At 48.4% G+C, this 23,603-nt stretch overlaps 2 protein-coding genes across 11 annotated transcripts in view; one reads left to right on the top strand and one right to left on the bottom strand.

Annotated features, from left to right (window-relative positions):
* ARHGEF4 (Rho guanine nucleotide exchange factor 4) overlaps positions 1-14,512 on the top strand; it is a 262,468-nt gene extending 247,956 nt beyond the window's left edge. For all 6 annotated transcript variants that reach the window (XM_078070627.1, XM_078070628.1, XM_078070629.1 and 3 more), the window contains 8 exons: positions 1,011-1,187; positions 1,269-1,448; positions 3,371-3,603; positions 3,906-4,035; positions 9,706-9,837; positions 10,620-10,863; positions 11,625-11,702; positions 12,248-14,512. In XM_078070627.1, coding sequence (XP_077926753.1) covers positions 1,011-1,187; positions 1,269-1,448; positions 3,371-3,603; positions 3,906-4,035; positions 9,706-9,837; positions 10,620-10,863; positions 11,625-11,702; positions 12,248-12,399 — 1,326 coding nt within the window. In that variant the 3' untranslated portion in view covers positions 12,400-14,512. The remainder of the gene's footprint in view (positions 1-1,010; positions 1,188-1,268; positions 1,449-3,370; positions 3,604-3,905; positions 4,036-9,705; positions 9,838-10,619; positions 10,864-11,624; positions 11,703-12,247) is intronic.
* The window catches only part of FAM168B (family with sequence similarity 168 member B), a 42,913-nt gene continuing 33,491 nt past the window's right edge, over positions 14,182-23,603 (bottom strand). For all 5 annotated transcript variants that reach the window (XM_036076898.2, XM_036076899.2, XM_036076897.2 and 2 more), the window contains 4 exons: positions 21,433-21,575; positions 21,121-21,298; positions 19,218-19,343; positions 14,182-18,763 (listed from right to left, as the gene is read on the bottom strand). In XM_036076898.2, the coding sequence (XP_035932791.1) occupies positions 19,231-19,343; positions 21,121-21,298; positions 21,433-21,575 (434 nt within the window). In that variant the 3' untranslated portion in view covers positions 14,182-18,763; positions 19,218-19,230. The remainder of the gene's footprint in view (positions 18,764-19,217; positions 19,344-21,120; positions 21,299-21,432; positions 21,576-23,603) is intronic.

The raw sequence follows: 23,603 nt of genomic DNA on the forward strand, positions 1-23,603 counted from the left end.
GTGCTTCTCCTTTGCCCATTAGGAGCCAAGTGGCTCTGCTCAGACATGCAGACCTGAAACTGCTCTGGGGTCGGAGGTGCTGGGCATGGACTTCCCCCCGCCCCCGCCTTCCCCCACCCTCAGGGCTGTGCTGGGACTGCAAGGCTGTGGGTTGGAGATGGGGAGCAAGGTGTCCAGAAGGCCAGCCACAGAGTTGTGACACAGCCATCGCCAATTCCTGCCTGCTCCCACCCTTCCCTCCAGGGTGCCTTCAGTGTCCAGAAAGGAATGGGTCAGAAATGATGGTGTGTGCATTCCTCCAGGGGGAATCTGCCTGTTAGAATTCCATCACCACAAACAACTCAGCACCGGGCATTTACTAAACCCCGTGCAGAAAATTTGGACGGGCATCTCAATTATAACTTTCACAATGCCCTGGGAGCTGAGAACAGCCCCTTACACCTGAGAAAGCTGAGGCATGGACAAGTTAAGTCGTTAGCACAAGAGCTCACAGGAAGGGGACCCAGAGCCTCCATGTGGCAGCCTTTGGTCTCCTAGGAAGGAATCATGATGCCTTCTCAAAGGCCAGGCAGAGGGCAGTGGGGAGGAGATATCCCAGACCTTGGGGTTCGTTGCTTCTGCTGCCCCAAACCCTGTGGATGAACTGCCCACTCTCCACCTCTAGCCTGTCCTACTTACAGGTCAGAGAGCCAGAAAGGCCCCGTCACCCATCCTCTTCTGTCACAGCCCCTAGAGGGCCGGCCCCGTGTGAGCAGGCCCTGGGTCCGAACCCCAAGAGAGTGAGCATCTGCTCCGCTCCCAGCACTGAGTCCAGAACCGGCCGAGGAGCGAGAGGAGAAGGGTGCCTTCAGAGGGGCAGGCGCGGTCTCGGGTGCTGGGGGAAAGGGGCTGCCGGGTCTACACGTCCTCCGAGCCTCTGTTCCCCGCTGCCGCCGCGTGCCGGTCGCGGGGCGCTGAGCCTCGGCGGGGGCTGACCTGAGGGGCGCTGACCAGCCGCGCGCTGCCTGCAGCTGCGGGTGAACCAGGACGAGCCCGCCGACGAGGAGGCCTTGCGGGCCGGGGACGGCGGGGCCGCGGATGGAGGGGCCGAGGCGCAGAGCAGCAAGGACCAGATGCGGACCAACGTCATCAACGAGATCCTCAGCACCGAGCGGGACTACATCAAGCACTTGCGCGACATCTGCGAGGTGAGGCCCGGCGGGGAGTGCGGAGGGTGGCGTGGGGGACGGGGGTGCCCGGAGAGAGATCTGACGGGCCGCGGGCCGCAGGGCTACATCAGGCAGTGTCGCAAGCGCGCCGACATGTTCAGCGAGGAGCAGCTGCGCACCATCTTCGGGAACATCGAGGACATCTACCGGTGCCAGAAGGCGTTTGTGAAGGCGCTGGAGCAGAGGTTCAATAGGGAGCGCCCCCACCTGAGCGAGCTGGGCGCCTGCTTCCTGGAGCACGTGAGCACGCCCCGCCGCAGACACCCCGCTGCCCAGGACCCACGCACCCTGTCTCCCCACTACGCGGGCCCCCTGCCCTGCCCATCCCTGCTGGGGGTCCGCGCCCGGCTACACACAAACCCCCTGGCCCCAGCACAAAGCCTCCCTTCGCCCTTGCCTCCCGTGCCTGCCTCCCCTCAGAAGTCGACCCTGTAGGCTAAAGCCCAGGCAACCTGCTGCTCTTTGCCCAGAAGCATCCAGGCCCCACACCCCTACTGCCCACCTTGCCCTCACGCTCCCACATGGTTTTAGCAGTGTCTCTCCTTGTTTGGGAGGCCGACCAAGCCAGAGAGGGCTCCTTGGAGCAGGGGTGCCTGGGCATCTACCTGAAAAGCTTTGCTTGGGCTAGAGTAAGTAGAAGACAGAGCTGGGCTGGGCTACCTGTTGAGCATCCTCAGAGCTGTTCCTAACAGGTTCTTGGCTTCCTCACACACTGAGAAAACTGGAATCTGTGGAATGTACAGTGTTTAACTTCCACGCTAAATGCCAGGTGGAATTTAGCCAAGGTTCATGGGCCTGGTCTAGGCTAGATGGACTCCTTCTGGCCTTGCTTGGTAAGGAAGGCACTTGTTACTATCCCTCTCCTGTGGCAGTCACGTGCGGTTGAGCCGAGGATGCCAAGGCCAGCCCATGAAGGACAATGTGGGTTCCTTCTTGGTGTTGGAAGGGCCCTGGCACCTCACTCCAGTGGCAGGAGGAGAACTGGAAAGGGAGACCTTAGACTTCCCGAGCAGGAACTGGGGGCGGGTCAGAGCACCTGTGTGAGTATGGGATTTGCAGCCAGTTATTCAGCAGGCAGCACTGTGATGGGGGCAGGGAGGGGGGGCAGGCACTTTATCGATATTACCTAGTGTGACCATCCCAGCAACCCGCCAGCCAGCCAACTGCTGTTACCCTCCTTTCCCACCTAAGTCCGTGAAGTCCTAGTCACTCTAGGGCACACCCAGTCTTTCTCTGGCTCTAGGTAGATGGAACTTAAAAAAAAAAAAAAAAAGGCCCCGTGAGTCTCCTGTACGATACACACACAATGTGGATATATCTGTCACATTGTGTTGAACAAAGTGGCAGTGGCTGTCTTTCAGATATGAAAGAGCTTTGTGAAGGAGAGGCAAGACACTGGGCCGAGGAGGAGAACAATCCAGGGGACATAGCCATAGACCCTGGCATCCATTTAATCTCTCTCTCTCTCTTTTTTTTTTAAAGATTTTATTCATTTATTTGACAGAGAAATAGACAGTGAGAGAGGGAACACAAGCAGGGGGAGTGGGAGAGGGAGAAGCAGGCTTCCTGCCGAGCAGGGAGCCCGATGTGGGGCTCAATCCCAGGACCCTGGGATCATGACCTGAGCCGAAGGCAGACGCTTAACAACTGAGCCACCCAGGCGCCCCCATTTAATCTCTCTTAATCTCTTTCTCCTCTCCCTCTCTCTCCCTCTCCCCGTTTCCCAGTTTCCCTTTCCTTCACTCCTTCTCTCCCTCTCTTTCTCCCTGTCCCTCCCCCTCTCTCTCCCTCTCTCTCCTGTCCTCTCTCTCTCTCTGCTTCTCTCTCTGGTTTTTGGTCTTACAACGCTTCCTTATTAGCATCATTGATTTCATCCAAAAAACCAGACATACAGTCAGAATCTCTGCTGAGGGCCCTGCTGAGAAAGCTGGGTGGCGACAGTGCACACACAAGCCTGAGTTTTCAGGTCTCTCACATCCCCGTGCCTAATTCCACATAGTTTGCGCCCAGTGAAGTGGGTAGACAGAGCCTGGGCCCTCCGAGCCCAGCTCCTGAAGGAAATGCAGACGCTTGCTCCCGCTCCCTCCCGATGCTGTGCCTGAGGCGCCTGGGTGGCCTGAGGGGCAGGGGCTCCCCATGCTAACCTCCAGCTTGTGCCCCAGCAAGCGGACTTCCAGATCTACTCAGAGTACTGCAACAACCACCCCAATGCCTGTGTGGAGCTGTCCCGGCTCGCCAAGCTCAGCAAGTACGTGTACTTCTTTGAGGCCTGCCGGCTGCTACAGAAGATGATCGACATCTCGCTGGACGGCTTCCTGCTGACCCCCGTGCAGAAGATCTGCAAGTACCCTCTGCAGCTGGCCGAGCTGCTCAAGTACACACCCCCCCAGCACAGGTAGGAGGCTGCGCGGGAGCAGGGGCCGGGGGCCAGCCGGGGTGTCGCGTACTGGCTGTGGGTGGCCACTGCTGTAGGCGCTGGCTGGCAGCGCACAGTCAAACAGGCGCCACTGTTGCATGCTGTTGCTGCAAGAAGGGGACAGGACAAAAATGGGGTATTCCGTTCTGCTGTGCCCAGCCAGGTGTGCGTTGACAAGTGAAGAACTGGCCGAGGGCAGAGCCCCAGAGGGAAGCAGCTCCACAGGGGGCCCCTCTCTGCTCTCCGTAGCGCGGCCTTCTTCCATCTCTCTTCTGCCCCAGGGATTTCAAGGACGTGGAAGCAGCCCTACATGCCATGAAGAACGTGGCCCGGCTCATCAACGAACGGAAACGGAGGCTTGAAAACATCGACAAGATTGCTCAGTGGCAGAGCTCCATAGAGGACTGGGAGGTGAGGGTCCCACACCCCACAAAATACCATGGGGCTCTGCCCCTGAACAATCTAGGAAGGAGCTGAAGCAGGGAGCCGTGCTCCTGGGAGCTGGCGAACAGGCACTAGTGGTAAGCAAGCTGGTCCTCTGCCCAGGCCAACCCACCCGAGCACTGAGCTGCAGGCCTGGTGGTCGAGAGTGTAGGGCATGTGTGAGGTAAGATGTCGCTCCTGGTGCAGCTGGCCAGCCCAGCAGGAGGACAGGCCAGCCCCCAGTTTTAGTAACTACTGGGACTCCTCCCAACAGAAGGGTTCAGGCCTGCCATAGCATGACCAAAAACGGATTGCCATGGGTCAGAGCCTCCTGGTTCCATTCTTCTGGCTTCCACATACCCCTTGTCTCTGCCAGTCTTGCTTTCTAAAGCCGCCGGAGGCCTGAACTTACGGGGACATTTCCTGTCCTGTTCTCTCACCTCCACCCACTAGCCATAAATATTATGAAAATACAGATTCTTGGGCCTCATCCTAGAACTAGGAAATTAGAATCCCTGGTGGTGGGGCTGAGAAATGTGGTCTTTGTTTTGTTCAGGGTTTTTTATTTTCCTGGTGCTTGGTTCTGAGGCCCAGACCTGGCTAAGGACCCCTACAAAATTCACTTATCCCAAACTGAACAGCTGCCAAAAACTCCTGGCTGATGTTTGCATTTCCCAGGAGGAACCGGAAGGGGGCAGGGCTTAGCCTGAAAGTTTGAAGTCTAATGATGGGGCTTCAGGTACTAACTACATTTAGCTGAGAAAACTTCCTTAGCCCCTAAAAGACAAGGTTCACAGGTGACTTCTAGCCAGGTCTAACTATTCTTGATCGCAGCACTGAACGAAGTATCATGGGAGTCACATAGGTAATTGTATATGTTCTAATAGCCATCTTAAAACAGAAAAAAAAGAGTGAAATTTTTTTTCTTTTCTGCTCAGTAATTTTCTTTTTATATATATATTTTTATTAACATATAATGTATTATTTGTTTCAGGGGTATAGGTCTGTGATTCATCAGTCTTACATAATTCACAGTGTTCACCATAGCACATACCCTCCCCAATGTCTATCACCCAGCCACCCCATCCCTCCCACCCACCTCCACTCCAGCAACTCTCAGTTTGTTTCCTGAGATTAAGAGTCTCATATGGTTTGTCTCCCTCTCTGATTCATCTTGTTTCATTTTTCCCTCCTATGATCCTCTGCCTTGTTTCTCAAATTCCACATATCAGTGAGATCATATGATAATTTGATCTGATTGACTTATTTCACTTAGCATAATACCCTCTAGTTCCATCCACGTTGTTGCAAATGACAAATTTCTTTTTTGTGATGGCTGCATAATATTCCATTGTGTGTGTGTATATATATGTATGTGTGTGTGTGTGTGTGTGTGTGTGTGTGTGTGTGTGTATATATATATATACCACAGCTTCTTTATCCATTCATCTGTTGATGGACATCTAGGCTCTTTCCATAGTTTGGCTATTGTGGACATTGCTGCTATAAACATTGGGATGCACGTGCCCCTTCGGATCACTACATTTGTATCTTTGGGGTAAATACCTAGTAGTGCAATTGCTGGGTTATAGGGTAGCTCTATTTTCAACTTTTTGAGGAACCTCCATACTGTTTTCCAGAGTGGCTGCACCAGCTTGCATTCCCACCAACAGTGTAGGGCGGTTCCCCTTTCTCCACATCCTCGCCAACATCTATCGTTTCCTGATTTGTTCATTTTTGCCATTCTGACGTGTGAGGTGGTATCTCACTGAGGTTTTGATTTGGATTTCCCTGATACCGAGTGATATTGAGTGCTTTTTCGTGTCTGTTGGCCATTTGGATGTCTTCTTTGGAAAAATGTCTGTTCATGTCTTCTGCCCTTTTCTTGATTGGATTATTTGTTCTTTGGGTGTTCAGTTTGATAAGTTCTTTGTAGATCTTGGATACTAGCCCTTTATCTGATATGTCATTTGCAAATATCTTCTCCCATTCTGTCCGTTGTCTTTTGGTTTTGTTGACTGTTTTCTTTGTTGTGCAAAAGCTTTTTATCTTGATGAAAATAGTTCATTTTTGCGCTTGCTTCCCTTGCCTTTGGCAATGTTTCTAGGAAGAAGTTGTTGTGGCTGAGGTCGAAGAGGTTGCTGCCTGTGTTCTCCTCAAGGATTTTGATGGATTCCTGTCTCACATTTAGATCTTTCATCCATTTTGAGTCTATTTTTGTGTGTGGTGTAAGGAAATGGTCCAGTTTCACTCTTCTGCATGTGGCTGTCCAATTTTCCCAACACCATTTGTTGAAGAGACTTTTTTCCATTGGACATTCTTTCCTGCTTTGTTGAAGATTAGTTGATCATTGGGTTGAGGGTCCATTTCTGGGCTCTCTGTTCTGTTCCATTGATCTATGTGTCTGTTTTTGTGCCAGTACCATACTGTCTTGATGATTACAGCTTTGTAATAGAGCTTGAAATCTGGCTTTGTGATACCACCAGCTTTGCTTTTCTTTTTCAACATTCTTCTGGCTATTCGGGGTCTTTTCTGGTTCCATACAAATTTTAGGATTATTTGTTCCAATTCTGTGAAAAATGCTGATGGTATTTTGATAGGGATTGCATTAAATGTGTAGATTGCTCTAGGTAGCATTGACATCTTCACAATATTTGTTCTTCCAATCCATGAGCATGGAACGATTTTCCATTTCTTTGTGTCTTCCTCAGTTTCTTTCATGAGTATTTTATAGTTTTCTGCGTGCAGATTCTTTGCCTCTTTGGTTAGATTTATTCCTAGGTATCTTATGGTTTTGTGTGCAGTTGTAAACGGGATCGACTCCTTAATTTCTCTTTTTTCTGTCTTGTTGTTGGTGTTTAGGAATGCCACTGATTTCTGTGCATTGATTTTATATCCTGCCACTTTACTGAATTCCTGTATGAGTTCTAGCAGTTTTGGGGTGGAGTCTTTTGGGTTTGCCCCATAAAGTATCATATCTGCAAAAAAGAGAGTTCGACTTCTTTGCCGATTAAGATGCCTTTTACTTCTTTTTGTTTTCTAATTGCTGTGGCTAGGACTTCTAATACTATGTTGAATAGCAGTGGTGATAGTGGACATCCCTGCCGTGTTCCTGACCTTAGGGGGAAAGCTCTCAGTTTTTCCCCATTGAGAATGATATTCGCTGTGGGTTTTTCATAGATGGCTTTTACGATATTGAGGTATGTACCCTCTATCCCTACACTGTGAAGAGTTTTAATCAAGAAAGGATCCTGTACTTTGTCAAATGCTTTTTCTGCATCTATTGAGAGGATCATATGGTTCTTGTTCTTTCTTTTATTAATGTATTGTATCACATTGATTGATTTGCGGATGTTGAACCAACCTTGCAGCCCAGGGATAAATCCCACTTGGTCGTGGTGAATAATCCTTTTAATGTACTGTTGGATCCTATTGGCTAGTATTTTGATGAGAATTTTTGCATCCATGTTCATCAGGGATATTGGTCTGTAGTTCTCCTTTTTGATGGGGTCTTTGTCTGATTTGGGGATCAAGCAATGCTGGCCTCAAAAAAGAGCTTGGATGTTTTCCTTCCATTTCTATTTTTTGGGACAGTTTCAGAAGAATAGGTATTAATTCTTCTTTAAATGTTTGGTAGAATTCCCCTGGGAAGCTATCTGGCCCTGGGCTCTTGTTTATTGGGAGATTTTTGATTACTGCCTCAATTTCCTTAGTGGTTATGGGTCTGTTCAGGTTTTCTATTTCTTCTTGGTTAAGTTTTGGTAGTTTATACATCTCTAGGAATGCATCCATTTCTTCCAGATTATCTAATTTGTTGCCATAGAGTTGCTCATAATATGTTCTTATAATTGTTTGTATTTCTTTGGTGTTGGTTGTGATCTGTCCTCTTTCATTCATGATTTTGTTGATTTGGGTCATTTCTCTTTTCTTTTTGATAAGTCTGGCCAGGGGTTTATCAATCTTGTTAATTCTTTCAAAGAACCAGCCCCTAGTTTTGTTGATCTGTTCTACTATTCTTTTGGTTTCTATTTCATTGATTTCTGCTCTGATCTTTATTATTTCTCTTCTCTTGCTGGGTTTAGGCTTTATTTGCTGTTCTTTCTCCAGCTCCTTTGGGTGTAGGGTTAGGTTGTGTACTTGAGACCTTTCTTGTTTCTTGAGAAAGGCTTATATTGCTATATACTTTCCTCTTAGGACCACCTTTGCTGCATCCCAAAGATTTTGAACAGTTGTGTTTTCATTTTTATTGGTTTCCGTGAATTTTTTTAATTCTTAATTTCCTGGTTCTTTAGTAGGATGCTCTTTAGCCTCCATGTATTTGAGTTCTTTCCAACTTTCCTCTCGTAGTTGAGTTCTAGTTTCAAAGCATTGTGGTCCAAAAATATGCAGGGAATGATCCCAAACTTTTGGTACTGGTTGAGACCTGATTTGTGACCCAGGATGTGATCTATTCTGGAGAATGTTCCATGTGCCCTAGAGAAGAATGTGTATTCTGTTGCTTTGGGATGGAATGTTCTGAATATATCTGTGAAGTCCATCTGTTCCAGTGTATCATTTAAAGTTTTTATTTCCTTGTTGATCTTTGGCTTAGATGATGTGTCCTGATTTCAGTGAGGGGGGGTTGTTAAAGTCCCCTACTATTATTGTATTGTTGTCGATGTGTTTCTTTGATTTTGTTATTAATTGGTTTATATAATTGGCTGCTCCCATGTTAGGGGCATAGATATTTAAAATTGTTAGATCTTCTTGTTGGATAGACCCTTTAAGTAGGATGTAGTGTCTTCCTCATCTCTTATTATAGTTTTTAGTTTAAAATCTAATTTGTCTGATCTAAGAATTGCCACCCCAGCTTTCTTTTGGTGTCCATTAGCATGGTAAATGGTTTTCTACCCCCTCACTTTCAATCTGGAGGTGTCTTTGGGTCTAAAATGAGTCTCTTGCAGACAGCATATCGATGGGTCTTGTTTTTTTATCCAATCTGCTACCCTGTTACATTCAGGGTAACTATTGAAAGATATGGATTTAGTGCCATTGTATTGCCTGTAAGGTGACTGTTACTGTATATTGTCTCTGTTCCTTTCTGGTCTGTTACTTTTAGGCTCTCTCTTCACTTAGAGGACCCCTTTCAATATTTCTTGTAGGGCTGGTTTCGTGTTCACAAATTCTTTTAGTTTTTGTTTGTCCTGGAAGGTGAAATTAATTTTAATGTTCTATTTAACTCAGAATATCCAACGTATCATTTCAGTGTGTACTGAACATAAAATCATTAGTGAAATATTTCACATTCCTTATTTTATTTAGTCTTCAAATTCGGTGTTATTTTACTTACATAACATCTCAGCAGGGATTGGCCACATTTCAAGTGCACATGCCACCGGCTGCCTCGTGGCCCCATTTTGCAGAGACAACCAACTTGTAGGTCAGATGACCTTTTCACTCCCCACCCCACCCCCAACAGCCCCCACCACTTCCTTGAGCTTCAAGAGCAACCCCTCCCTCAGTGGCCTGCTGCTTACTACTTGCCAGTGGGGGCCACAGGCAGGCCAGGCCAGTGGGGAGGCCGCCCAACCCCATGATGGAGGCAGGAGGAAGTGCCCAGTGGAGAGGGCTTCCAATGTTGGGTGCACTCAGCTCACAGCTCTCCTTTGGGTACCCCAGGGGGAAGATCTCCTGGTCAGGAGCTCAGAACTCATCTACTCTGGGGAGCTGACTCGTGTTACACAGCCACAAGCCAAGAGCCAGCAGAGGATGTTTTTTCTCTTTGACCACCAGCTCATCTACTGCAAGAAGGTACCAGAATTGCTGTGCCCTGCTGGATGAGCCATTTAGAGCAGGAGTAGAGGGGGTGAAGCTGAGGGCTGGGAGTAGCTGCCAAAGAAAAGGAGCCACACACAGGTGGTTCCTTTTCCTGGGGACCTTCAGTGGAGCAGGCCCTTTGAGGGTGATTCTCTGCAGAGGGAGCCAAATAGCCCAAGGACCATGGCAGTCTGACCAGGGCCCAGTGTTGTTGAGAATACCTTCCTGCTTGACCTAGCCCCTGCTTGCTTCTAAAGCCACCTCTACTGTCCCTGCAAACCTCAGCTCCCCCTGAGCCCTGGGGTCCTTGCTCCCACTGCTGCTTCTTTGCTGTAGCTTCTACTCCTCTCAACACGTGGCCCAGGTGGCTCTGTCGAGGAAGCCTGCCTGGCTGCTGGCCATGGGCCCAGCCTGGTAGGCCTGGTACTCTTCTCTGTCATGCAGGGTGGGCCCTGGGCCACTGTTTCCATGGCTGCCTCCCCACGAGACTATGGGTACCCTAAAGACCCTCCAGGCCAGTCAGTAACTGAAGGCCAGCTCCTTCGCTGAAGGAGCGAGGCTCCTGCATCATGGCTTCAGCACACAGTTGTGGGCCACACCACACTCACTCTGCCCTCATGAGCCCACCATCTGCTTGGAAAGTGGGTGAGCAGCCCACTGGCCCTTCCAATTGCAGGGTGCGGGGTGAAGCATAAACATGGTCAGGAGAGTGGTTCGGAGGCCTGGGAGGGACCCGACAAGCAGGATAGGCCAGGAGCTCACAGAGTCTCTGGCAGGACCTTCTCCGCCGGGATGTGCTGTACTATAAGGGCCGAGTGGATATGGATGGACTGGAGGTGGTGGATCTGGAGGATGGAAAAGACAGAGACCTCCACATGAGTGTCAAGAATGCTTTCCGGCTGCTCTGCGGCACCACGGGAGAGAGTCACCTGCTGTGTGCCAGGAAGCCTGAGCAGAAACAGCGCTGGCTCAAGGCCTTCGCCAGAGAGAGGGAGCAGGTGCGGCTGGACCAGGAGACAGGTGCGAGACGCCATCAGCCTTGCTCCACTGTGAGGGCCCACCCAGCCCTCCTAACCCCTGAACACGAGGTCAGGAGAACCTTGAGACTGTGAGACAGCATGTCCCACCGCCTAAGGGCCTCAGGTTTTGGCAAGGCTCCAGGGCACCTCTTCATTTCAGCCCCAGGGCATGGGTCTCCTGGCCTGTTGGGGGTTTGCTTCCAGAACACTCACATATGCACGCACACTTCATAAGGTGGGGGCCCTCTGCTCAGTTGCAGAGACCCGGTGAGGCCTCTTTCCAGCACAAAGCATTCAAGTAGGATTTGGGCACTGGCTGTGAGAAGCCTCCCCCACCCCAGCATAAGCAAGGCACCTTCCCACTGCATTCCTCTCCTCTCCGTGGGCCCCCGGGCATCATGCTCAAGAGTGACCAGATTGGCTCTTGGTCTGGGAAAGCCACAGTGGAGAGAAAGGATACTAGATGCTGGATACATCAGGGATTGGGTCAGGGTGAGAGATGGGATAGGGCAAGGATGTGGGGAGGGCCCTTGCACATCTCCTCTGCCTGGCTGGTCAAGGCAGGCTGGCTGAGCAGGATGCCGAACATCTGCAGCATGATGGGATCCCAGGCCCTGTGGGAGGTGCAGGGTACACAGAGGACCACACAGATGCCAGGAGACACAGGGCAAGAGGAATTATTGGCTGGGGAGGTGGGGGAGGGGGAAAGGCAGCCAAGTCCTCAAGGTAAGCAGAGGTCTCATTTGTGGCCCTCCCTCCCAGGCTTCTCCATCACCGAGCTGCAAAGGAAGCAGGCCATGCTGAATGCCAGCAAGCAGCAGGCCACTGGGAAGCCCAAAGGTAAGCGGATGGTTCCCTGCCTCCTCCCATAGCAGCCTGGCCCTAGCCATGATCAAACTCTTCTCTGACCCCCAAAGGCAGCTAGCTCCTGGGGCCCACCTGCTGCCCACTGCCCTTTGCAGGTAATTGTTCCCAAAGATTGGTGTTGAGGCCACTGGTAACAAAGCTTTCGTCGGTGTGCAGTTGATGTTGCTCTCAATTCCCTTGGGTACCCCAGAGCAGGAACATTAGTGGAAGTGCACCTCCCCGGGCAGGATTTCTGGGAGGCCTCGTTCAGTCACCTGGCAAGGAGCTCATATGCCCATTCTTACAGAGATGTTAAATGCCTGGCATGCAGCCTGTTCCATGGAGGAGCTCCAGGGCCCCACACCATCTCTGTAGGCTAGCGGGTGGCCCAGGCCACTAGGTGTGGTGGGCCGCATAGGAAGGCAGTTCCCTCCCGCGGGACAGGCCCCATCCCACCCCCCCTCTAAGCAGAGGCTGCCGCTCTGCCCTGTGCCACCTGGCGACCTAGGCACCTATGATCCCTGCTTTCTTCTGCCCAGCCCTCAGCCGGCCCTACTACCTGGCACGCCAGAAGCACCCGGCTCTGCCCGCCAGCCTGCCCCAGCAACAGGTCTTGGTACTGGCAGAGCCCAAGCGAAAGCCGTCCACCTTCTGGCACAGCATTAGCCGGCTGGCACCCTTCCGCAAGTGAGCCAGCTCCCCATCCGACAGCACTGTCTGGACCTGCCCCGCCAGTGGGCCTCCAGCTTTTTCTCCCCGAGGCCCACCGCATGTGGCCTCCTCTGCCGGTCACGCACACTGGAAGTTACGGACTGAGCGAGGGAGCTGCTCGGCGCCCCATTCGTGGATTCTTCCCCACTACTGGTGCACTGAAGACACCAGCTGGAGGGGCAGGGGCCCACAGCGGTGAGCCTCCCACCACCCTCCGGACCTCTATGGGGCCTCCTGGGAGCCACAGCTCAGAGCCACCGGCCAGGCCAGTGTGTAGAAGACTGGCCGCTCTGAACCCTCTTCTCTGGACATCTGATCATCCCTCCTCCTGTTTCCTCTGGGCAGGGGACCATCTGCCTTTAGCCCCTGCAAAGTTGGGCTCTGTGCCCCTCTGCCCTCCAACTGTCCCTCAGGCCCCCAGTCCCCAGCTGGTGATGCCAGGCAACTTGCGTCCCTGGAGGGTGGGAACCAGAATTCTCTGCACAAAAATGTCTGGCCCAGAGCCAACTCATTTTTGCCTCCCAGCCCCTCTAGGCACTCCTGGCTGCTGGACACCCTTCCTCACTTGTGATGTGTTTGTTTATAGTGGAAAGAAAACAAAACCATAGTCACTGCATACTTCCGTCAGGGTTTGTGACCAGTCCACGTGTAGTTGTGGGTTGACTCCAGAACCTGGTCCCGGTTTTTTTGTTTGGATTGTGCTGTTTTTCTAACAATGGGGAAAAAGAATTGTTATCAGTGACACAGAAAGATTGCCTTACCCTAAATGAGCGTGAGAAGCCATAAGGACTGAATTCTGTGGCCCAGCATCCAGGACTGACCTACCAACCCAGAGGCCGGTGGACATGTGAGTTAGAAGGAAGCCCACGTCCCGCTGAGAAGGGTTCCCCATGAGTACAGCCAGGACCTGGCCTGTGGGTGTGGAACACTGAGCTGCCCCTCTGGCCCACGGGAATTCAGCAGCATGTACAGTCAGTCACTCTTGCACTATACGTTCTCCAAGCCAGAAACCACATTTAATTTCATAAAGAAACATGAAAAATAACCTGGCTGCCAGCCCTTGTTTTTCCATTTGTGTCTGTGTATTTTCTTCTTTGCATGCCCCATCCTTCCTGTACCTCTTATACCTGTCTCTGCCCCGGGCCTTTCCTTCAACAGAAAGGAAGAGCCCAGCATCACCCAGTGCGGTGGGAGCTCACTTATCTGCAGACCATGCCCTCAGAGCTTTGGTGGACAGAAACAAAGGTGATGGGGGAAGTACTTCAGAGGCTCAGACGGAGCTGGGAGCACAATGTGTGGCCTGGGAGCTGTCCTGGTGTGGGATATAGCTGGCCCAGCTCCTCCAACCTATTCAGGCCTGGAAGCCTCCCTGGCTGCTCCGAGTTGATGTTTAGCTGAAGTTGGCAAATGTCAATTTGGGGAACAGGAAGTCTGCAATCTTTCTGGGTCTTAGCATCCTCCTCAGTGAAATGGAGAATGCGTCCTCCCAGGACGAGCCAGGCCACAGGACCAGAAGAGGAACAGGGCCAGCTTTCCTCCCCTTCCCCCGGGGGAAAGAGTCCCCACAACCTGCTGCCTCCACACACCCTTACACACTGAGATGTCAGTGCCACACAAGGTCACCGGGGCTGAGCACCACAAGGCCCTCTGCCTCCAAACCCTGGATGTCCTAACTTGAAAGAATCTACACCACCTCCCAGCCAGACCATGCCACCTCGAGATAAAACCTACAGGGGAAAAACTTTTTTAAAAAATCACAACATGCAACACAAGTCAATCTTTATTGAAAACTGCAGTATTAATACATAACAATTCTTGTTACAATAAACGTGCTTTTAAGAATTTTAAATCTGAGCTCATCTACTCATCAGATTGCATAAAAAATTAAAATAGTATGAATTTACACATAATGGAACTGGCTCAGGATGGATGTTCCATTCCTTTGTATTGATTGACACCATAAGTTCAATGCAGAGGTGAGGGATGCCTTTAACACTGGAAGACAATGCTGACTTAAGCTTAAAAAAAGTACCAAGAGAACGGTCTAAAAAAACAGTATTTAAAAATCATTAAAAAGAAAAAAAAGGAACCATTTCCCAGTCAGTCACAGCCCATGTGGCTCCTTGGGGCCTCTCCTCCATCACAGCAACCCTGCCAGGAGTGCAACAGAGCCTATTTTACTGACCACTAGTCTGCACGAGGACCCGTGGGAGACTGACAAGGCTCAGGAGGCCCAAACGAGAGACACCTGTCATCTCCAAAACACCAGCCCTGGGAGCACGGGTCTCCTGAAGCCCTCTGCAGGCTTCCTGAACAGACATCTGCCTCTCCTCTGTCTCCCTGTCCCAAGTAAGTAAACTTTAGTCCTGGGGATTCAAATAAGGTTATCCCTAGGGGGTTTTCTGTTCTTCAAATGAATGGGGGGTAGGGGGGGCTGCATGCTAGGGGTGGGGGGAGGAGACAAATCCTCTGAAACATGTAACATCAACTTTGCAACTTTCAACCCAAAAAGATCAGACCCTCCTCTGCAGCAGGTCATCTGCAAGTCTGTTCAAAAAAGTCTGATGCACCTTCAGAAAGCTCAGGCTGAGTAATAAACAGCTCAGGGGAAAAACACACACACACTTGAGATGTGCTAGAGAGGAGCTAAGCAGTCTGCCCTTCCCCTGAGCCAACCACACTCCTCTGTAGAGACACCCCCACCCATCCTTAGAAAGCACCAGAGAGAAGAACCAGAAGCTGCCCCCCACCCTCAAGCCACTCAGCCTTAAAACTGCCTGTGAGCCTGATGAGGGGTCAGAGAGGCATCCTGTCCTGTCTGGGCAATACTCAGGTTGGCAATGACTGGGGTATCCAGCCATTAGCTGCCAGATAGGGAGAAGGTGGCCAAACTGGTCAGAGAAATACTGTTTCCAACTGTTTCCAAGAACTGAAGAAGTCTGGATTTCCTTTTGGAAGTGGGCCCCAATGCTGATGTGGTTGGCATGTGCCACCTTTCACCACCGGCTGGCAGGCACACTCACAGAAACCCATGTGCCAGAGAGCAGCATAGCCAAAGTGCCTTAAGAATGTATTTCCTCTCATTATAGAAGTGATGGTGCCACCAGATGGAGCAAGGCACTGTATGCCCAGCGTGGGAAGGGCAAGATGCTTGCCAACCAGGTGCCCAGGGCGAGGCTCAAGACCTCCCTCATGTCCTGTAAATACTGCATTTGCATAGCACTCAAGAAACAGAGTCACAGAACAGCAACTGGCTGGTCTAATAACCACACCAATAACAATGTTCTGAAAAGATTTAACACGATACATAAAAGCTTCTGGAAGCGCCTGGCCTCCATGCCTATCACCATGAATGGCCCTGGCCGTGATGTTGGCTTCACTTCACAGAGGCAGCAAGCTGATGGGACCAACGCTCTTCACTAAACACTCAAGTCACCTGGCCCAGATCCTAACAAAATTTCCATAAGCAAAGAGACCTCCTAAACCTTAGCAGAGAGGCTGTAGAACAAATTTTTTTTTTAATACCCATGATGACGTTCATGTTTAGAGGAATTAGGTCCTTCACTTGCCTATCTCCACTTCTGAAAGAACCATAATTCAGCTGAAAGACTCTCAAATTAGGAATGTCACATACAAAAAGAAAAGCGAAGTTTCTCTGAATGTTCCACTATTATTCTTGGGATATCAAATTATGCAAATTTATAACAGAAGTCTATTCCTTAATTAATTTTACTGGAATTAAATGCTGTTAAAATTGCAACCTACGACAGTTTTGCTACTATTCGTATGTCCAGATTCTTACCTGCTAGGCAAGATCTACCTTTCATTATATTTGATAGCTGATGCCCTGATAGGTTCAAAATAGATTTCCAGAGATGTATTCCATTATGCAAAAGTATTTGATAAAGTCTCCCAAAACTCACCTTCACAAAAGGAAAAAAGAGATTAAAAAAAATTATAAGGGGGAAAGTGTTTATGAAGCTGATATAAATGGGGGCAAAATGCAACCCACCCTTCTTGCTCTCAAAAACACCATTTAATTCAGTGCTTGTGAAAATGCTCACCCTGTGTGTGCCATGTCTCAAGCAAGCCCAATGAAGCATCCTATATAACTTCTATCTTTCCTCAATTCAAATAACTCCACCCCCTTACGTGTAGTTTTGTGTGTGTGTGTGTGTGTGTGTGTGTGTGTGTGTGTGCACCCATTTTGATGTTCAGGGCTTTACTAAAGCATATATTAAAATCATATTTTCTCCTAATCTATCACACTAAACTGGGGAAACTGACTTTTCTTTTACTTGGTCAGTTCAGCCCTGGAACCCTTAGAACCTATCAGATATTTATTACAAACCATCTACTATACAGATGGAATTAACAACAAAGAGTTGAAGAAGTGGACACAAACCATGTGCCTGAAGTAAATGGTTCACATACATACACACACACACACTGACAAACACACATGTGGGTTAAGTGCTAATGAAGCAATTTAAAGTACTTATCAGTAAGCACACTATGTTAATAGACATTAGGAATAAGGAATCTTCTGTTTACAATGATCCATGCAAAAATATTCCTAAACTTCTTATAAAATAAAATGTGAAAAAAAAATTATGGGGTACTTACTACAAAAAATAAGGTTACCAAAGGCTCAGGGGTCAGGTGTCCTACTCACCAAATGGGCCCGAATGCCAAACCAGTGCCAGAGTCCTGACCTAGCTGCCAGAGATGTAGGGGCAGGGTCCCCTCCCCAACCAAAGCCCACAACACTTGAAACAATGATGGGGTGAACAGGAGCATACCCCACGCCCACCTGACAGACTGCTGAAAGGGAACAAAACCCTCACCCTCCCACCCCCTCTCTGAACAGACACACACTCCCATTGATACAAGTTGGGCACATTTAGGCAAAAAAATCCTCTTCATTTCTTATGTACAATATTCAGACTTCAAACACAAAATCCTTTCCGAATAAATCCTGGAAGGCAAATGCATTCTGATGCTGCCTGGCCCTTTGCTGTCCATACCTGCTTTGTGCTAAGAGCCCTCAGCTACAAGACATGGCAGACAAGGCTCACAGACAAAAGGCACCAGCCCTTCCCTCACATCTCCACAGACCCATCTCCAGGAGCAGCCTCCAAATTTTCTGAGATGACAAGTCCCCATCAGGTGGGTGGGCCCAAACATAGCCACAGCCCTGCCTCTCTACAAGAAACTTCAAATAAAGTTTTGTTCCCTTTTAATAGTTCTTAAATATACAACTTTCTTCATAACAGCTGAAATCTTTGCCCTTCTATGGCGAGGAGGGTGATGCGGGGGCGGTGAGAACAGCAATGCCTATCTATGTTTTCAGTGGACTGAAACATTTCTTGGGGCGGGGAGGAATGGTTGCCAATACCTCCTACAAATGTGGCTGTTTCTCCTTCACATGTCTTCCATCCCAGGAAAATAATTTAGTTCTACATAGGACTTTTCCAGTAAAGACATTAGGAATAAGGAATATCCCTCCTCATCTCTATCTGTAAGAGGCTTGTCATGAAAACTTAAATGGCAGAGAAAATTGCTTTGCTGATACACAGACCACCTCTTGCCCCTAGCTCTATACTGGCCACACACTCTACACTTTCATGATGATCTTTAAGAATGTCCACACCACAATGCCCCCCAAGACTAAATGGCAAGATAGGGATGCCCAGTAAGCTGGCTGCATCCCCGGCAGTGGTGGCTCTCCCGGCACTCTCCCTGTCCCCGCAACTCTCTCCCCTCGCCGTGCAGTCAGTGTGAAAGAAACAGATGGCTGAAAACTCAAAGTCCACGTTACCAACTGGCAACCCACCTCAACCCCAAGGGCTGAAGAATCATCATCTAAGGGATTTCAGATACTCTATGAAGAAATTCACTTTAACACTTATAACTTTAAGACTCTGCATACATTACAACAGTGCATTAGTGATACAAGTTATAAAATGCTTTTCCATTCCTTTGGGTTTTGCATATGATGGTTTTGCATCAGTCACTGCAGGTAGATTGAGCAAGCTTTGTTTTTGTGTTTGTTTTTTTAAACATGCATTCAACTAGATATGATTCAGAATAGATTAATACTCCCTTTTAATCATTACAGTTAGCTAAAAAATTGCCAGGCAGCCCACAAAACAGGATTTGCTTTAAGACCAACCCACAGAGTTAGTTGGAGACTAATGGCGCTGGGACCTGCTGGGCCGGGCCATAGTAGTGTTTAGCTAAGTGTAGAGAGCATTAAGAAGAAAGTCCGGGTTGGAGGCGCGAGGCCTGCAGCACCAGCTGTGGAACCTCCATGATGTGACTGCACAGCTCCATCCTCAAACCTGGCACGGGGAAGAAAGACAGACACAGTCAACAAAGAGTGCCTCTGGCACCATTGCTCCAAAAAGGAGGGGTTTCATTCAACTCAAGGAGGACAAAATCCACCAGGACCAGAAAGGGCAGCAGCAGGAGAGGCCACTGCTCCTGGTTCTGTGGACCTCAGAGAGACTTCCAGTTACAACTAGAATCCTATTTCCTGCAGAAGGCAGTGGGAGATTAGAGCATGGAAGAGGAAAGGAACAAAGTCTATAGTGTATACAGCAAGTACTCCATGGTTCCCTTCCTTCTTCTACTTTATAGAGTCCCAATAAGAACAAAAATTTAAATACCACACTGCTCTTGGATTAACAGGTAGCATTTTTCTCATTAGTGCTTAAAATATGTTAGATTTGCCATTCTGCACTGAAAAAAATACACTTTAGTCAAGAGTCAACACAGGTTTCACCGATCACTTACATTTGCAGGGTGATCACCACTGAGGGGGCACGTAGCTGTAGGTGGGCGTTCCTGGGGCCCGATACGTGGGCACAGTGACTGGGTGGGGGGCAACAGGAGTTGGGGAGTGGGCGGTCAGCAGGGTACCTGGAAGAAAGAGCAGCTGTCTCAGTGGCAGGCAGCACCACCACACACAAGGCGAGCCCGTGTCACCACACAGCTCCACGCTGCCCAACGAGAGAGCTCTGGCCCGGCCTGCTTTGAAAGGAAGGAGATACACAGAAGAAGGGGTAGTCTCGACCTAGAGTGCTGTCAGAACTCTGATCGTACAAAACTCAAAGCTGTACGAACACAGCAAGCTTATATGATAACGTCTACAGAAGGCTTTGTGCTTTCCCTTCACACGAGCATACTCAATGATTTTTGGAAATCAGATAATTGACAAAATAAAAAAATTCAGCCTTAAAAAGGAAGGAAATTGGTTACATGCTACAACATGGATGAACCTTGAGGACGTTATGTTAAGTAAAATAAGCCAGTCACAAAAAGATACATCCAAAAGGACTCCACTTACATGAGATATCTCCAGTAGTCAAACTGACAAAGTAAACGGTGGTGGCCAGGGGCTGGACTGGGCTGGGGGTGGGGGGCACAGGGGATAAGGGGAATTGTAATTTAATGAGCAGACCTTCAGTTCTGCAAGGAGAAAAAGTTCTGTTTTACAAAAATGTGACTATACTTAACATTACTAAACTATATACAGTTAAAAATGGTTAAGATGGTAATAAATTGAAGAGAGGGAAGACTCCAAACTACATGAGCTTCTGAGTACATGAAGATAATGTATTCCCTTATAACTACAGAAAACTCAGCAACTCTCTGAGCCCATCTGTAGATAAGCAGAACCTCAAACCTAACAGCCTCACTTTGCTTCTCTTCACTTCCCATCTCCCTGCCCACAACCAGCCCACAGCCTGCCATCCCTCCCTCCACATGCCTCAAACATGCAGTTTCTGTCTCTCCACAGATAAGTATGGGAAACCCAAATACAATGGAGACTCTGGGCAGAAAACACACACCTTTCTCTCTGGCACAATCTCCCTATGTTGAAGTTTTAAAAAAAAAAGAAAAGAAAAAAAAAGAGGGAACAACATTGGGGAAAAAAAACCCAACAAAACAAAAACAAAAAAACACAGCCAATGGCAAGCACGTGCATCTTGTGTACCTGGCCGCCCGGCCATAGACAACTCATATGCCCACTGGAGGTAACCTAATCCCTAGACATTACGTCAAGTCCCCAGGGGCTCCGTAGTCCAAGAAGATGTGTACATCCTACCCAGGAGCCTCATGTCTCTGTGATTTATTTTTCTGACCAAGGGAAGCCTTCGGAAATAAAGTCGACCAATGCCAAAGGATTTCTACAAGTAGCTGTTAATGTCTATTAACACAAAGCCAGTTTTCTTAGATTTATGCAAACACCAACATTCACACAACTTGCCCTGCAAAGACAGCCCACAATAAAGGGCGGTACCAGGAGGGCCAGCCCACCTAGACACAAAGTAATCCCCTTCTGCTCAAGCTTGGTATGCTCCTCAGGGGGACCGGCCACTCCTCGGCCCTACTGCCAAGGGCTCAGCTCACCCGTCAAATACAGAGATCACTATCCAGTCGTGCCCACAGGAAAGGTACCTGGTTCTTGGCTTGTCACTCTAAACCCCAGACTCCTCTCAACTGAAAGGAGAAGAGGAGGAAATGAAAGGAAGGGAAAATAAAAGATCATATGCTGTTCCTTTCCTGACGAGTATGTCCTTCCATACAACTCGAGCCATGAAAAATCAAACCAAGAGTAAAAGAATTAGTGAGCTCTCCCTTCCCCCGGCTCTCACGCCATCATAAAACAGGTAACCCAGGGTCAAGGACTCACCTGCCGACATGGCCATAGTGGTCCCAGCCACCATGCCCATGGTGACGCCGTTGCCTCTAGGTGGAGGGATGGGAGCAGGGTACACCGTCGCCGGCATGCCATTGGGCTGCACCACTGTGGTGTGGTGGATGACGTGAGGGGGTGCTGCGTACAGGGGCTGTGTGTAGTAGGTGCCTTGCTGTGGAGAAGAGGAGAGACAACTGCCACAGGGCTCCACACCCCATGGATCAGAGCCCAGAGAGAACCAACCCTTCCCATACGCACAGTGCCCATGAGCACCATTAAGAGACCCACAGCACACCCCAGGCCTACCTGCGCGTAGGGGCTCTGCTGGGGGTAGGCACTTCGCACAGGGTACACAGCGGTCTGGTAGGGGTTGGGGGAGGAGGAGTATGGTGGCACTGCCCCGCTGGTGGGGGAACAGGACACTTTGTAAGGTGTGCCGGGAGTGTAACCTGAAACAAAGAAGCCAATGGCCGTGAAAAACCCAGAGCTTTTCCTCTAAGGTCAGGAACAAGACAAGGCTGTCCACTCTCACCACTGTTATTCAACACAGTACTGGAAGTCCTAGGCACAGCAGTCAGACAAGAAATAAAAGGCATCCAAAATGGTGAGGAGGAAGTAAAACTGTCTATCTGCAGATGACATGACACTACATAGAGAAAACTCTAAAGACTCCATCAAGAAACTATTAAAATAAATGAATTCAGTAAAACTGTAGGACACGAATATACAGAAATCTGTTGTGTTTCTACACACTAGTGAAAAGTAGAAGAGAAATTAAGAAAACAGTCCCACTTACAACTGTACCAAAAAGAATAAGATACCTAGAAATAAATTTAACCAAGGAGGTGGAAGACCTGTGCTCTGAGAACTGTAGAACACACTTATGGAAAAAAACTGAAGACAACACAAATAAATGGAAAGCTACACCACACTCATGGACTGGAAGAATATCGTTAAAAATGTCCTTACTACCAAAAGCAATATACAGATTCAACGCACTTCCTATCAAAATACCAATAGCATTTTTCACAGAACTAGAACAAACAATCCTAAAACTTGTATATGGAACCACAAAAGACCCCGAATAGCCAAAGCAATCTTGAGAAAGAAGAACAAAGCTGGACATATCACAATCCCAGATTTCAAGATATATTACAAAGATGTAATCATCAAGACAGTATGGTACTGGCATAAAAACAGACACATAGATCAATGGAACAGAATAGAGAGCCCAGAAATAAACCCACGTTTAATTGGCCAACTAATAATCTACAACAAAAGAGGCAAGAATATACCATGGGGAAAAGACAGTTTAATAAATAGTATTGGAGAAAGTGCACAGCTACATGCAAAAGAATGAAACTGGACCACTTTCTTATACCATACACAAAAATTAAAATGGAATAAAGACCTAAATGTGAGACCTGAAACCTCAAAAAAGTCCTAAAAGAAAATCTAGGCAATAATCTCTTGTACAATGGCTTTAGCAACATATTTATGGATCTCTCAAGCAAGGGAAACAAAAGCAAAAATAAACTATTAGAACTACATCAAACTAAAAAGCTTCTGCACAGGGGTTCCTGGGTGGTGCAGTTGATTAAGCGTTCGACTCTTGGTTTCGGCTCAAGTCACGATCTCAGGGTCATGGAATCGAGCCCCCTGCCTGGCTCCAGGCCCCACAATGAAGGAGTCTGCTTCGGTTTCTCCCTCTGTCCCTCCCTCCCGCGCTCATTCTCTCTAAAATAAATAGATCTTTAAAAATAAATAAATAAATAAATAAAATGCTTCTGCACAGTAAAGTAACCCATGACAAAACAAAAAGACAACTACTGAATGGGAGACAAGGTCTGCAAATGAAAAATGTAATAAGGGGTTAATATCCAAAATTACATGAAGACCACCACCAAAAAAAAATCCAGTTAAGAAATGGGCAAAAGACCTGAATAGACATTTTTCCAAACAAGATCCCAGGTGGCCAACAGACACATTAAAAGATGCTCAACATCACTCATCATCAGGGAAATGCAAATCAAAACCACAATGAGATCTCACCTCACACCAGTCAGAATGGCTAGTATCAAAAAGACAAGAAATAACAAGTGCTGGTAAAGATGTAGAGAAAGGGGAACCCTGGTGCACTGCTGGTGGGAATGAAATTGGTGCAGCCACTACAGAAAATAGTATGGACATTCCTCAAAAAGTTAAAAACAAACAAACACCACATGAGCCAGTAATTCCACTATTGGGTATTTAACCAAAGAAAATGAAAACACTAGTTTGGAAAGATACATACACCCCTATGTTTATTGTAGCATTATTTACAACAGCCAAGATATGGAAGCAACCCAAGTATCCAATGATAGAATGGATAAAGATGATGTCATGTATATGTACGTGTGTACACACAGACACACACACACACTCACTCTCTCTCTCTCTCTCTCTCTCTCTCTCTCTCTCTGGAATACTACTCAGCC

Source organism: Halichoerus grypus, chromosome 4, assembly GCF_964656455.1.
Source record: "Halichoerus grypus chromosome 4, mHalGry1.hap1.1, whole genome shotgun sequence".
Lineage (NCBI taxonomy): Eukaryota > Metazoa > Chordata > Mammalia > Carnivora > Phocidae > Halichoerus > Halichoerus grypus.